Source organism: Nanorana parkeri, unplaced genomic scaffold, assembly GCF_000935625.1.
Source record: "Nanorana parkeri isolate BGI_ZX_2015 unplaced genomic scaffold, ASM93562v1 scaffold1519, whole genome shotgun sequence".
Lineage (NCBI taxonomy): Eukaryota > Metazoa > Chordata > Amphibia > Anura > Dicroglossidae > Nanorana > Nanorana parkeri.
In genome coordinates, this window is record NW_017307787.1 from 312,538 (window position 1) to 327,245 (window position 14,708).

At 42.1% G+C, this 14,708-nt stretch overlaps 1 protein-coding gene across 1 annotated transcript in view; it reads right to left on the bottom strand.

The window, feature by feature from the left end:
- The window catches only part of LOC108798605 (neuromedin-K receptor-like), a 168,449-nt gene that overhangs the window by 105,668 nt on the left and 48,073 nt on the right, over nucleotides 1-14,708 (bottom strand). Inside the window, exons 6-8 of the mRNA XM_018570363.1 lie at nucleotides 12,763-13,264; nucleotides 8,368-8,404; nucleotides 5,910-5,919 (exon numbers count right to left, since the gene is read on the bottom strand). Of these exons, the coding sequence (XP_018425865.1) occupies nucleotides 5,910-5,919; nucleotides 8,368-8,404; nucleotides 12,763-13,264 (549 nt within the window). The remainder of the gene's footprint in view (nucleotides 1-5,909; nucleotides 5,920-8,367; nucleotides 8,405-12,762; nucleotides 13,265-14,708) is intronic.

The following is a 14,708-nucleotide window of genomic DNA, read 5'->3' on the forward strand; positions in this document are numbered from 1 at the left end:
TACCTACTACCAAAATGGGATGAAGGCCTGGGCTCTATGCTTATGAACAAACAACAGGATGGAATTTGTCTTCAAATAGCAAAAAGATTCCCAAATATTGTGAGACTTGACAAGTCCTACAAAGTTAAATATAGGAGGCACTCCATCTCACTTAACCAAGCACATTCCAAATCTCTCCCCAAAATGTTTCAGAAATATATGGTACATACAAGTCTACTTGTTCACAGTTAAAGATTCTGGGCATGGTTTTTGACCTAATTAGCTGACTGTTTTTCTAAAACCTCCCTCCAAACCCATGGGTGTTCTTTCTCAAGCAACCTGTGACACAGGCTGCACAAAGCTTGATTACCAGCATCCTTTCAGCAGCAAGGCAGACAATTGCCAAAGCCCAGAATTCTGCATAATTAGAGCATATATACACACCCAAAACAAAATAATTATATATATTGGAGTTTACCAGTCCTAAAATTTAAAGGATGTAATAGTTTCCTTTTTTTAGGCTAACTTGCTTTATTTTTACCTTGTGATCCTACCAGTAACACCATTATTGTCCTAGAGTGACAACACTCACTCACTGTACTGTATCAATAGAGGAGCAATGATGTTACTCTACTGTTCAGTCCTTATTTGGACTACAAACACCTCATCTTCTTCTTATCACTATTACATGGAGAGACATTGTTTTGTAGATCACAGAAGATAGCTGGGAAGGCTAAGAACACAGTGTGAGATTTCAGTTCAGTGTACAGGAATTAACAGGAATACTAGATTTCCAGCAGGAACAACAGATCTTTTTTTCGTACTTGCAGAAAATGTACTTAGCTTTAAAGGAGAACTATGAGGTTAAGGCTTTTCCCCAATTCACAGAAGATAGCTGGGAAGGCTAAGAGTACAGGAATTAACAGGAATACTAGATTTCCAGCAGGAACAACAGATCTTTTTTTCGTACTTGCAGAAAATGTACTTAGCTTTAAAGGAGAACTATGAGGTTAAGGCTTTTCCCCATAGTTCTCCTTAGGGTAACGGGAGGACACAAACTAGCGTCCTCCCATCACCCTAAGCTCAGTATAATGCGAGTTACAGCTCACGGTATACTGAGAAGCCGCAGATGAAGCGGATCCCGACAATTATGTCTGGATCTACCCAGCTGCGTGAGTGACAGCTGGCTCTGCCTATCTAGAGGCAGAGCCAGCTGTACCCGCCCCCTCCCCCGTCCGTTCCGCCAGTCAGCGCTGGAGGATCAGAGCGGGGAGGGGGTAATCCAGTCCCTCCCCTGTCACGGCAGAGAGCCGTGACAGGATCGTGAAGTGAGCGAACGCTGGTATGTGTTCGCTCACTTCCCGATCTACTGAGCCGACCTGTGACCGTCTCATTGTCACAGGTCGACTAGAACTATGAGGTGAGTGGAAAGCACTCACCTCATAGTTCTCCTTTAATGCAGCCACCACATCTATGGACAAGAAAGCTGAACTTTAATACATTTTTGACCTTTGGTTTAGATATATTTAAAGTTTTGAAAAAGCCAACAACCACATCAGTGGCACCATTGAGCAGTGATGAAAAAATTAACAGTAATTTTAAATGATACATTTAACATATTCTCACATGTCTGGCAGCCTTGGCTAACCTATATTTAACCTCTTGCCGTCCGCCCGTAGTAAAAAAACGGACGGAACTTTTGCAGTCAAAATTCAGAAAACCTCTACGATATGTTTGTAATGTGTTCCTATTCACACAGTATATGTAAAAATAATTTTAAACTATTTCTTACCTTTAAGACATTTCTTTTTAGCCGCCCTCTGCATGCTACCCTCTCAATTTCAGCAACAACAAACGTTATCTGTCCTAATAGAAAAGACTAAGGGTAGAATGACCATCCTCTCATTAAAAAATACATGGTCTTCAGATCTTTAACCATTTGTTAGGACAGACAGTCCTGCTTATCTAGTTTACAAGTGATATTGAAATCTCCCAGCACAGTACAGAAAGGGATAATTATTTGGAACAAAACCAATTTCCCCCCAACACTCCAGACAGTGAGAACTAAGCAGGATTTTTCAGTTCTTGAGTTAGCAGAAAAAGCATCTAAATAAGGTAAGCTGCAACTTTTAATTTTATTAAAGTTATGCTATGTGAACGGGAACATGTAAGAAATATAAAGTAGGTGTTATCCCAGTTTGGCTGCAAAAGTGGAAATATGCTTTAAGTTAACTCCACAACATAACTATAATAATCCAGACTTAAATTAACACCCCGGATTTCCCCCCTCTCCATTTTTCTTCATCATTTACTTCATTTTCTTCAGTGTTTCCATTTGTCATTCTTATCTCACCTTCCGCTGGGACCTTTTCTATACTTTTCATTCTCCCATTAATCTTCATCCATCTACAGTCTAAACCTATATTCAGCCAACTCCTCTTAACACTTAGCATCACTATAAACTAGCATTTCCAATCACACCCCACTGTATTGCTTTTCTAGTCCACCACTAAAGTCTCCTGATGCCCTATCCTCTTCACATATACCAGTTCAATCGCTCATTATGGACACATGGAAATCTACACTACATACAAACAGCCTTGAGAATGTATCCATGTTTTCAACTGTTTCTGAGCGATACTCATTGGCACTATTCTTTGCCCTAACTTAACAGCGTATCTAACCCATATATGTTCAAACAAATAGAAAAATATATGTTATGTTTTTGTTTTGTTCTGTTATGGTTACGTAAATTGACACTAAACTCAGGAACTACATTTGTTCCCCATTGTCCCTGTCCGTGTTGTAGAGTAGCCACTGCTGCAAGCTTGCTCCCATGATAGCCTATAATTTCAATACAAATTTGTAAAACAAACGTGAGATTGTAGTCCATCACGGGAGCAAGCATGGAGTGATGGCTACTTTACAACATACACAAGGACCATGGGGAACAAAAGTTGCCACCCTCCAGAAGGAAGGACAGTGTCAGCACCAATTCAGAGATGATTTGAGGATCTACAGCTGAGTGATACACAAGTTGCTGTAAATTTATGTTGAATATTTAATTTTGGATTTTAGATTCACTTTACAAATTACAAAGTAATAGACGATATATGGACTGATATCTCCCTACTCATCATACTTGGGGTCATTTTGTTTATTGGTTTCAGATTTATCCTGATGGGGCTATATCACAGGCTTTGGCTGAATGTTTGTTCTATGCAGTCAGTCAATATAATAACATCTAAACAGCACAAGCAATTTGCTTATAGGTGTAGTAGAATCTTATTTTCTAACTGTGTTACTACAGTATATGATTTGAAGCAAGGCTCCATTTAAACAGCCATTTCTTGCTAAGGAACAATCAGCCATACCAAACTCTACTCAGATCAACAAAGTGGAATGTTGCACCCATCATGCACTGTTTTTTTACAAAAGAAATAGCTGTTTGCTTTGCTAGATATGAAAAATGGTACATAAATTAGAGAAAATTTATTTTGCCATGTCAAGGTTATCCTTTTAAGCCTTTTTGAATTCACTTAATTTGAATAATCTATGTAGCATATATCCCGGTTACTTTCCAGTAATTGTTGAATCCGTGTATATGTATAAAGAATACTATTCAGTGTAATTACTTCTATTATTTAATTTAGTGTATTTATTTTTCCAGTTAATATTTTTATATTCAAGTATTCTTTCTCGCCATTGTTCACCCAAAAACATGCGACACATCCATAACAATTATATGAATGTCTCTTGATGACCCCCAGACTTGTTAAGAAACAGTGACAGATTATTAACTCAATTGGATCAGCCACTGTGGGTGGCACCACATTCTTTTTAGAAACAATAAAACAATGAAATAATGACAAAAGAGCACTGGGAATTTTCAGGCGGTACTTCAACAGATTACACAGAACAGTTACAACATTAAAACACGTTTACTGTTTATGATATTCAAAAGGGCCAAAACTGATTTAGATGTCTTTTAGATGTGTTTATGTGATACACAAATTCATAAAACATACAACAAAATTGATTTTGTTGCTTATCCAAAATCATAAACAATACAATAATTACTTCTACTTGATTGATATCCTGGCACAACCTTCTAGTCAGCCATTTCAACATACACAGTTGGTTGTTTTACATTTTCTATTTATTAATGGGGTGAGATTCTATCTCAAACACATAGAGGACAAGAGGATTTGCCTATAATATGTTTGTTCTAGTGAAGATGCAAATGTGTGCTGTGAGAAAAACATAAGAAGGTTTTCCAACATTTGTCCACCTGAACCAATTGTTCATAGAGATCATTATATATTATAGTATGGGCAGCAGCATCACAAGGGGGGTGCAGGTGGTGCAGCCCGCACCAGGTGACACTATCAAAGGGGGTGGCACAAAAATGACTGACAGTCACTTTGGTGTCACCCCCTCTTCAAAGTTGGGCACTCAGTCATGGACCAGCAACCCGACCGCAGCATGAGAGGAGGGAGGGGGTTCTATATCATATACACAGTGCCATAAGTCCAGCCTATCCAGACCACCGGAGAGTTAGAAAAGAACAAAGAGACAGGGGTCCTCCAATTCAGGCACCCTTATAGAGGACAAGAGGATCTGCCTATATTATATTTGTTCTAGTGAAGTTGCAAATGTGTGCTTTTAGAAACACATAACAAGGTTTTCCAGCATTTTTCCACCTGAACCAATTGTTCAGAGTGATCTGTATATATTATAGTATGGACAGTGGTGTGACAAGGGGGGTGCGGACCGCACCTGGTGACACTATCAGAGCGGGTAACACCTAAATGACTGCAGTCACTTTGGTGTCACCCCCTCTTAAAAGTCAGGCACTCGGTCATGGACTGAGAGCACGACAGCAGCATGATGCACCAAGATGGCCACTGGCAATGAAATAGATCACCACACACTTGTGATGACGTTACACCAAAAACGTCATAACTCATGTGTGGTTGCTACACCATTTGACACCCACCCTGGTGCTGCCGCTAAGTATGTAGTCCATATATTAGGTATTTCAGATTCACAATAAACACTAGACTTCTTAAGGTAGAGGTTCCCTGAAGCTATAAACGCCTCATACACTCAAAAGTAATGTCACATAAACCGTATGGGTTTTTTTAAAAAGGTGCTTTTTATTGAGGTTTTCAATGTCATAGACGTACAATACAATCAATACCATCAACATACACAGCAACCGGGTCAAAATAACCCAGGGTAAGTATTACATTACATACTCATAAACCCTGTGTTTATGTGAAATTAGCCTATGTTCACAAACAGGCTGGGATTAATGACTAGGGTTGCCATTTGTGTTTGGGAAAACTGTAAAATCATCCTGAACACCGCAGAGTTGGTTCTGAGAGGCTAAAACTGAACTTCTGTGATGTTCAAGTGCACTTAATTTGAGTGACTTCATTTACCAAATTTGGTCAGTGGCACCACATGGGATTCCCAGTGGTATTTCTGCAGCTGGGAATCTACACTGAGTGGCCAGTTTATTATGACCACCTGACGCTTGTAGGCAAATTAACTATAATTAGCTATAATTTCGCGCTGAAGTTGCTAGAGGGCCAGACCATTATAAATATTGAAGCAGGTTGTTTACCACGACAGTAGAAGTGATTTTTTTCTGAAGATATGGGTAAACAACGCGATTTGACAGCCTTTGAACGTGAGATGATTGTTGGCGCGAGCCATGGAGCGAGTATCAGACAAAACAGCCGAATTTTTTTAATGTTCAAGAGGGGCTCTTTGTTAAAGTGTTTAAAGTCTGGACTGTCAGCCGAAAATCTGGGTCTGAACGTGCGAATTGTGGCCGTCAGCGACTAGTCTATGTTAGGGCAGAACGGAGAGTGGCAAGACAACAGAAGGGCAACAGTGCAGTGTCAGATTCCTCGCATCACCTTTCAACATCTCGTGGAGTCACGAGGCGGCCCAATGAAGTCATCTCGTGGAGTCATCTGGTGGCCCAACGAAGTACTGATGGGGTGGTCATAATAATCTGGCCACTCAGTGTATAAAGTATCAGCAGGAGTGCAGTGTGTACAAACCGTCGGTCATCGAGATTGACATGGATTACCTCACTGGATGCCCTGATAGACGCTGGGGACATTAATAAAATTTACTTTAAAGGTTGGTATGTATTTGTGTTTTATTTTATTAATTAACTTTTGAACAGTGTTTTTTTTAACTGTTTGTGAGAATGGGAAATATTCCTCTGTACTCTTTCCCCTTGGGAAGGGAGGATATCTGGTGCCTGCCTTAATCTACAGGGGCCTCCAGATTCTACCTAAGCCCCCTAATTTTACCCATACCTCCTTTTTGGGGGACACAGAGGTGGGGAAGATGACCTTGTCCGTCAACATTGGGACAAGGGTACTGTGCGCGCTGGGCGAGCTCTGCTGCTCCCCCTTGCAAGGTTCACTCACAATATTGAAAGGCATGTGGCCTGGTATTTTACAGGAAGGAGGGCTGCACTAACCGTCCTTCTTTATGTTAAGAAATTAAAGCAACAGTACACATTTAAATACAAGGTAGTACCCTTATCCAGGCATTCAGCCTGGATAGCCAGGAATGGGAGGGTCAGCAACTGTGCAACCCCCTTCATATACCAATCCAGACTACATGCCTTTCAACATTGGGGAAGAACCTTGCAAGGGGAAGGCAGCAAAGTCTCCTTTTCCTTGCAAGGTACCTTTGTAAAAATGTTGAGGGACGAAAGCAGCTTCTTGCCCAGCATTTATTGTGAACAATAAGGGAGTGAACATATATTCACCCCCTCCGAGGTGAATAAGTACAAGGGTATGTTAGTACTCCTTACCCATTCTCACAGTGTTAAAAAAAAAACCAACACTGTGAAAAAGTCCTTTATTGATGTAATACACAAAACCATACTTATCAACCATAAAATAAAGTGAATTAATGCCCCCTGAAGTAAATCCAGCAATAACCATGGCATCCAGTGAGGTAATCCATGACAATCATAGAATCCAGCAATGTAATCCATGTAAATTATGATGACCAAGTCTGTACGCACTGTGCCACTGCCACTAAATGACAGATTCTAGGCGGTGGTAATTTCAATGTAAAGGATATCTATGGTCCAAAACTAAAAATACATATTTATTTCACAATTTCACTGTGCCCTGTGAATATGCACTTCCTTGTGTCACGATTAACTAAGCCTGCCTTCTGAACTACAACTCAACCTCTGAACAATGTAACATTATCATTGATTGATATTAACAATGCATGATGGGCTATGTAGTCTTGAGCAATCGAGTTTGTATCACATCAAGCAGCAGGGAAAGAGATGCAAAGCACACTGGGAATCCAAGAAGTTGTTGCAAGTGATAGACAGAAGGCAGTGCTCACTATATAAAAGGGACGTTTTTAAGTAAGCTTTGACTGCATTATCAAAAACAACTATAGTATGAATTATTTTTACACGGCTGATGTTACAACAGTACAGAACATGCTGTGACTTTACAACTTTAACTGTCTACATTTCACTCTAGATGTAGCTACCTCTACCTCTATCCAACATAAACAATGAGGGTCAAAGGAAAATGCAGGTTTATGTGCATAAAGCACTTCACATCAAATGCGGGAATTAGCCATATAGTAGTAATTCTCATTTGCCTAGATCAACAGTATTATCGATTGGAACTTATACTCACGCTGCGCCTCAAGGCATGGTGTTTGCAGCTATAAGCTTTAAGCAGATTTTTAGATAGGTCTGTTGGGAAAATCTCTGCAAGGAAAGATCTCTTGTTCAGAAAAATAATATTCTACTGCACAGCAAGATGGGGATAAAATTGCGGTGGCTTAAAACACAGTTTAATATCCCGCTATGTTCCTGACTTTGGGTCACAGGAGTAAATTAGTAAATGTCCTCCTGTGACCCAAAAAAGAACTAAAGCCAAAAAAAATAGCTTTTAAATTAAACCCTAACAGAATTACATTTATATTGCCAAACCACTGTGCAGCATAACCACCATGACATTTCTTTCAAATATTATACTTAGCAACTACTGCATTTAATTTCTCAAGGTGGGTTTACTGATGATAAAAATCAGTTGATCATGTCTGTGAAATGTATGTCAGCATGGCTGCTTGTAGCCTCCATTGGGAGAGTGTGTGACTGGGTGAAAACACGGACCAAAATCCAGTGTACCCATCGCACTCCTGACTGAATAATACCCTTGGAGTCGGGTGGGTGCCAAAGTGACATGCTATATGATGTGATAGCAATCGAGTCAATAAACCGTTTTTGACTTGAAATTCTATTGGAGAGCGAGTGACTTTATACATACACTTATCTTGGGTGACAACACAGAAACACTATTAGGAGACATGGACAGATGATAGTCATTCTATAAAGTGCCTGCACAATGACCTTCATGGCAGGATCACCAAGGGGTCTATTCACTAAGCTGCCAAGGGCAGCCAGGTAAACAACCGACCCCAAGTGAAGTGAGCCAAACACTGTTCGGCTATTCACTTCAGGCTTGTACGGCTGATTTCAGCCATATATCGGCTGAAATCAGCATTACATCGGCTTGCTTCGCATGGCTTTGGGTCGGCCAAACATGCTCAGCAGAAGGAGTGCAGAAGGAGTTCGACTCAGCCGATCCAACATCAGGCTACTCGCTGCTGTTTGGCCTATTCTTATAGATGCCGAACAGCAGTGAGTGAATAGCCGAATGCCGCTGAGCGGACCAGAGGGACCGAGCAGAACAGAAAAAAAGTTAAAAAAGTACAAAAAAATAAATAGAAAACGATTGGGCACCGTCCAACAGTTTTCTATTGTCCGGCGGTTCTGCTGCCGTCCAAAAAAAAGAGGGGGAAAAAAAAAACTCTCCCTGGCGCTCCGGGAGTCTCCCGCTCCCGGCCGCCCAGGAGAGAAAAGTAGCCAATAGGAATCTAGCAGTGCATTCCATAGGGCAAAATTTTTTTTTTCTCCTATTCCGACACCGTGTCAGAATAAAGAAAAAAAAGACACATACACACACACATATATAGTACATAATAAACATACATTTACACATTACTTTTTAATCAAGCATTTTCTCCATAGTATTAAAAAAAAAAAATTGTGATTTCTGGTCAATGCAGCCTGAAGTCTCTACCAATCTACCAATGTTAATCTACATTCCATTCATAAAACCAGAACCAAAAGCAATGATGTTGTAAAGGCTAAAATTGAATATGTAGTTGTTAAGATGTACACTATGAAAGCTCATAAGATCTCATGTCTTAGTGGAAATTGTTTGTCCTGGACAAGGGGATTATAACAAGGGATTTGCTGATCTGCCTGCAGCTAACATGTAGTGATATTTGTACACACACTTTAATGCACAGTAATCAGACATCAAGATTGCAACACTCTGTATACTGTATGTATCCCGCCTGCTGCTTTAGGTTACAAATGGGTGTTATGCATTTATTCATATTAATAATGGAATGCATGCTTGTTACACTGTTTAATGTCATCAGAGCACCACAAGTGCTTGGAAAATTAAACCTTGCAATGAACAGTGAACAATATACGTTAACCCCTTTAATAAATCAATAACCAGCTTCTAATGCTTGTCGTGAATTGTAATGTACATGATGCTTGATAATATCTGGGTGCATCCAAGCTACTATTAACATGTATGATTTGTATTCTATTAAAATTATGTCTTATTAAAGCATCAGATGAGAGGTTTTGAGTATAGATATATATCAGGGTAAACATTGTAGTACACATACGTTTTTACTGAAACATACAGTACATACTATACTCTAAGACAGGGGTTCTCAACCTGTGCAACCTCAGGACCCACATTTGTCCTTTGTCATTAAGTCACGACCTAAATCGCACCGCACTGGAATGCATGGCATTGCGGTACTGCGTGTTCTGGTGTGGGCGATCGAATTGTGGGTGAGAGGGGCATTTGGGATGCCATTCAAATTAATGGCAATGCAACTCCTGCACCAGAACGTGGGGTAGGTGCGATTGGTACAGTGCAATTATCGCACAGGACTGTGCTATTAACGCACTGTACTAGTGTAAACGGGCTTTCAAAAAGACTGACAGTCTCCCTACCTTTACGAGAAGTGGAGTGGCTACTCAGCCTGGGGTCCAGTGTGGGCTGCTGTGCCGTGATGGAGCTCCATCCATATGTGCATTGCTTGTACAGCTCTCTTGCATGTCTTGTAGAGGTGACAAGAGCCAGAATGTAACTTCACTCTGGTCCAGGCACCTCCACAGGACACCCCAAGGAGCTGTAAGTAATCCGCATATGGATGAAGTTCCCTCTGGGCCATACCCCCAGCCCACCCCACCTCAAGCTGACACTCCGTGCAGGGAAGCATACTTTGAATGGCTGCTCGGCACGAGAACTGACCATACCTAGCGCAGTGGAAGGCAAGCGGCGACCCACAGAACATGGGGTTGCGACCCACTTTTGGGTCGCGACCCACCAGTTGAGAGCCACAGCTCTAAGATATACGGATATTAGCATATTTGGCAAATATTAGCAAACTCTTTGGTTTGATTAGAACTTACAGTGGCATGAAGTGTCATGCTGGCACGTTCTGTTCCATCGTAACAAGGGAGCCAAACACTACCTACTTCTGCATGGCAAAGGAAACTACGACATGTCACATCATCAGTGAACATGGTAGCTTAAAACGGACATCCTAATAATATACTGATAGCTCTATGCAGTTTTTTTAATACTGTATTGAGTGCATCTGCTTCTGACATTTCACTTGCTTTAATTTACATTTCCTCTTTATTTACATAAAGACCAAGCTGTTCAGCAAAGTGACAAGGGTTGGGGCAAACTATACTGTGTTGCCAGGAATGTTTACAATGGTCATCTATTATTCACATGGTTCAAAAAACACAAGAAAATACAAATAAAAGTAACTGCAGCTAAACCTGCTCATGCAAAACTGAAGCCTCATGGTGGTCATTTTGTTGTGCAGGTAAATGTGGAGAGAAATATAATTAATGACTGGATCACACCAGATGTGTTAAGGTGACCATACTCTATACAATCTGATTGTAAACACTCTGTATAATCTTCTTTAGATTTACCAAAATCATGTTATATAAGGACACTTCTAAATAATCCCTTTGTATCAGGCACTACATAGTTGTTGGGCGATCTAAAAAGGATTGCACAATCAGTGGCATACCCGGGGTATGGTACATATGGCACATGCCCAGGGGCACCACTTGAAGTGGGGGCGCTGCTGCGTGTGTCAGCGCAAGGTCGATATTTGTTTCTCTCCCCACCCCTCTCCCATACACATCGGAGAGGCTCTTAGCAACCAGGGATGCTCTGGCCGGCGTCCTGCCCAGCTCCTGGCAACCAGTGACATCAGTGGCGAACTTTTGCTGACCCACACAGCAGCACTCCCCCAAGTGGTGCCCAGGGCATGTGCCATATGTACCATACCCCGGATATGCCACTGATTGTACAATCCTTTTTAGATCGCCCAACAACTATGTAGTGCCTGATATAAATGGATTATTTAGAAGTGTCCTTATAACATAATTTTGGTGAATCTAATGAAGATTGTACAGAGAATTTACAATCAGATTGTGTAGAGCAGGGGTGCCCACAAGGTCGATAGCGATCACTGGTAGATCGCCATGTCCTCTCCTCCCGCCGCTTCTCTGGATCCCCAAAAGCCCCCCCAAGAGTTAAAAAAAAAAAAATAAGGAAATGTAAAAAAAAAAATAATGACAATAAAATAAAAAAATAGTAAAAAATAAATAAAAAAAACGTATTTTCTTGCCTCAGGCGCAAAAGGAGCTGGCTACGGCTATGCTCCCGTGGTGCTCGTGCGGCTGCCGGCTGAATGTGTCAGACGCTGCAGATGGAAAGGTGCAGGACACCCCATGTGCAACGTCGGCCACACGAGCACCACGGGAGGACAGGACGCCGGGACATGTAGGGCGCACTGGAATGTAAGCCGGCCGACTCCCTGCGTTCAGGTGCGGGAGGGGGTGTAGAGCTGTATTGAAGTCAATGGCATCGCCCACATTGCGATCGCCCGCACTCGGAACGCAGGCACATTAGTGCCTGCATTCCGGTCCAGTGCGATCTGCAAAAATAGTGCTCGCAGCATTTTTGCGGATCGCACTGGACTGGAACACAGGCACTAATGCAGGCGATCGCACTGTGGGCGAGGGGCCTGCCTGCGGTGCCATTGACTTCAATGCACCGCCACGCCCCCTCCCGCCCCTGAATGCAGGTGTTTTTTCGTCGGTAGATGTCAATGAGCTCGTCATTTGAAAAGTAGATCTCCAGACGAAAAATAGTGGGCGCCCCTGGTGTAGAGTATGGTCACCTTGTAGCATCTGGTGTTAACTAGTCAATATTTATATTACATATTGAGCAGAGAGATGTGAAAGGGCCATACATATCTCCCCGTCTGGCTCTTCGCAACCAGAATGGACGGGGAGCATCAGAGTATGTATGTGGGACGCCGGTTTCACTGATCACTGATCTTACTGCACTATGCTGATAGAAGTTAATGGAATCTCACTTGTAGCATTTAATAAAGTTCTAACAAAAAGAAACGTAAACGGTGCAATGTGCTGGGATAGACGCATCAGCACTGCACCTGTCATCGCACATCTGCAGCCATGCATTTAGCGCTACTTGCAGGCGTGATCAAACTCTTAAGTTAAGTAAAATAAAAATACTCAATAATATCATCACAAGTATTTTTAACACATCAGCCATCAGCTGTGATAGGAAAGAAGTTATGGAATCTACAGTAAGCCTCCCCGAAGTACCATTCATTGTGCAGGGCATAGATGAAATTCACCAGGGTGTTGAAAGCTGCCATGGAAGCATCGGAAAAAGCCAGGCTGACCAGAAAGTAGTTGGTGACTGTCCTCATCCTTTTGTGAGCCAGTATGATCCACATGACTATGATATTCCCCAACACAGCCACGGCCACCATGGAGCCATAAGCCAGAGACCACAGCGCTATGCGCCAGGGAGGCTGCACGAAGCGGTGAGAGACCGGGGCGCTCACATTAGCCCGGGTGATGTTCTGTGGCCAGAGCAATCCTTCCCCAAGAGGAGCAAAAATGCCCACCCCTCCTTCAGCTGTCACATTGGTCGGAGTGGATGTCATCTCTGGGTCCCCACAAGCTTGCAATGCAACCTGCTGCTCCCCAAGTTTCAGCAGAGGAATGCACAGTGGATCGCGATGTGGAGTCAAGTTGAAGGCATGACGGGGTCTAGAATGTGTTAAGTTCAAACACCACAATCAATGTGAAGGGAGATGTGCACGGATAGGAAACATCAACTTCAGGCTAAGTTCCTTCCTCTCAGCAGAGAGCAAGTCAAGGCAGAGAGAAGCAGCTGGTGCGAGTCTTTAATAGAACGAGTTCCTCCAATGTCTAGGAAAATGTCTGTGACATCATCCAGGGAGGGGGATCACAGAGAGCCCACTCAGTGCTCCTACACTCCCCCTAGCCTGGGAACAGGTAGGCTTGGTGCTGAATGCAATGACACCGAGCCATGCATCTGTGTCACCTCCACTGAATGCTCCTACACTCCCCCCAGCCTGGGAACAGGTGGGCTTCTGTATGGCAAAGGAAACTACGACATGTCACATCATCAGTGAACATGGTAGCTTAAAACGGACATCCTAATAATATACTGATAGCTCTATGCAGTTTTTTTTAATACTGTATTGAGTGCATCTGCTTCTGACATTTCACTTGCTTTAATTTACATTTCCTCTTTATTTACATAAAGACCAAGCTGTTCAGCAAAGTGACAAGGGTTGGGGCAAACTATACTGTGTTGCCAGGAATGTTTACAATGTTCATCTATTATTCACATGATTCAAAAAAACACAAGAAAATACAAATAAAAGTAACTGCAGCTAAACCTGCTCATGCAAAACTGAAGCCTTACAATCTCCCCCAACCCCTGACACTTTTGGTGGTCAGTTTGTTGTGCAGGTAAATGTGGAGAGAAATATAATTAATGACTAGTTCACACCAGATGTGTTAAGGTGACCATACTCTATACAATCTGATTGTAAACACTCTGTACAATCTTCTTTAGATTTACCAAAATCATGTTATATAAGGACACTTCTAAATAATCCATTTATATCAGGCACTACATAGTTGTTGGGCGATCTAAAAAGGATTGTACAATCAGTGGCATATCCGGGGTATGGTACATATGGCACATGCCCCGGGCACCACTTGAAGCAGGGGCGCTGCTGCGTGTGTCAGCGCAAGGTCGATACTTGTTTCTCTCCCCACCCCTCTCCCATACACATCGGAGAGGCTCTTAGCAACCAGGGATGCTCTGGCCGGCGTCCTGCCCAGCTCCTGGCAACCAGTGACATCAGTGGCGAACTTTCGCTGACCCATGCAGCAGCACCACCCCCCCAAGTGGTGCCCAGGGCATGTGCCATATGTACCATACCCCGGCTTGGTTGTGTGTGATCCACCTTTTAATTGGTCTCTAAATTGTGTGGAAATGTGAAATATCACAAACTAAATACAGTGCCAGTGATCAAATCCTTATTGCGGCTGTATACTGAAATACATGTCGAAAAGAGGAATTAAGTGTGTTCATAAATAAATATTAAATATTGGGTTAACAATGGTGATTGTGAATATCGAAAATATATGTAGTATATATAAATAAATAAATAAA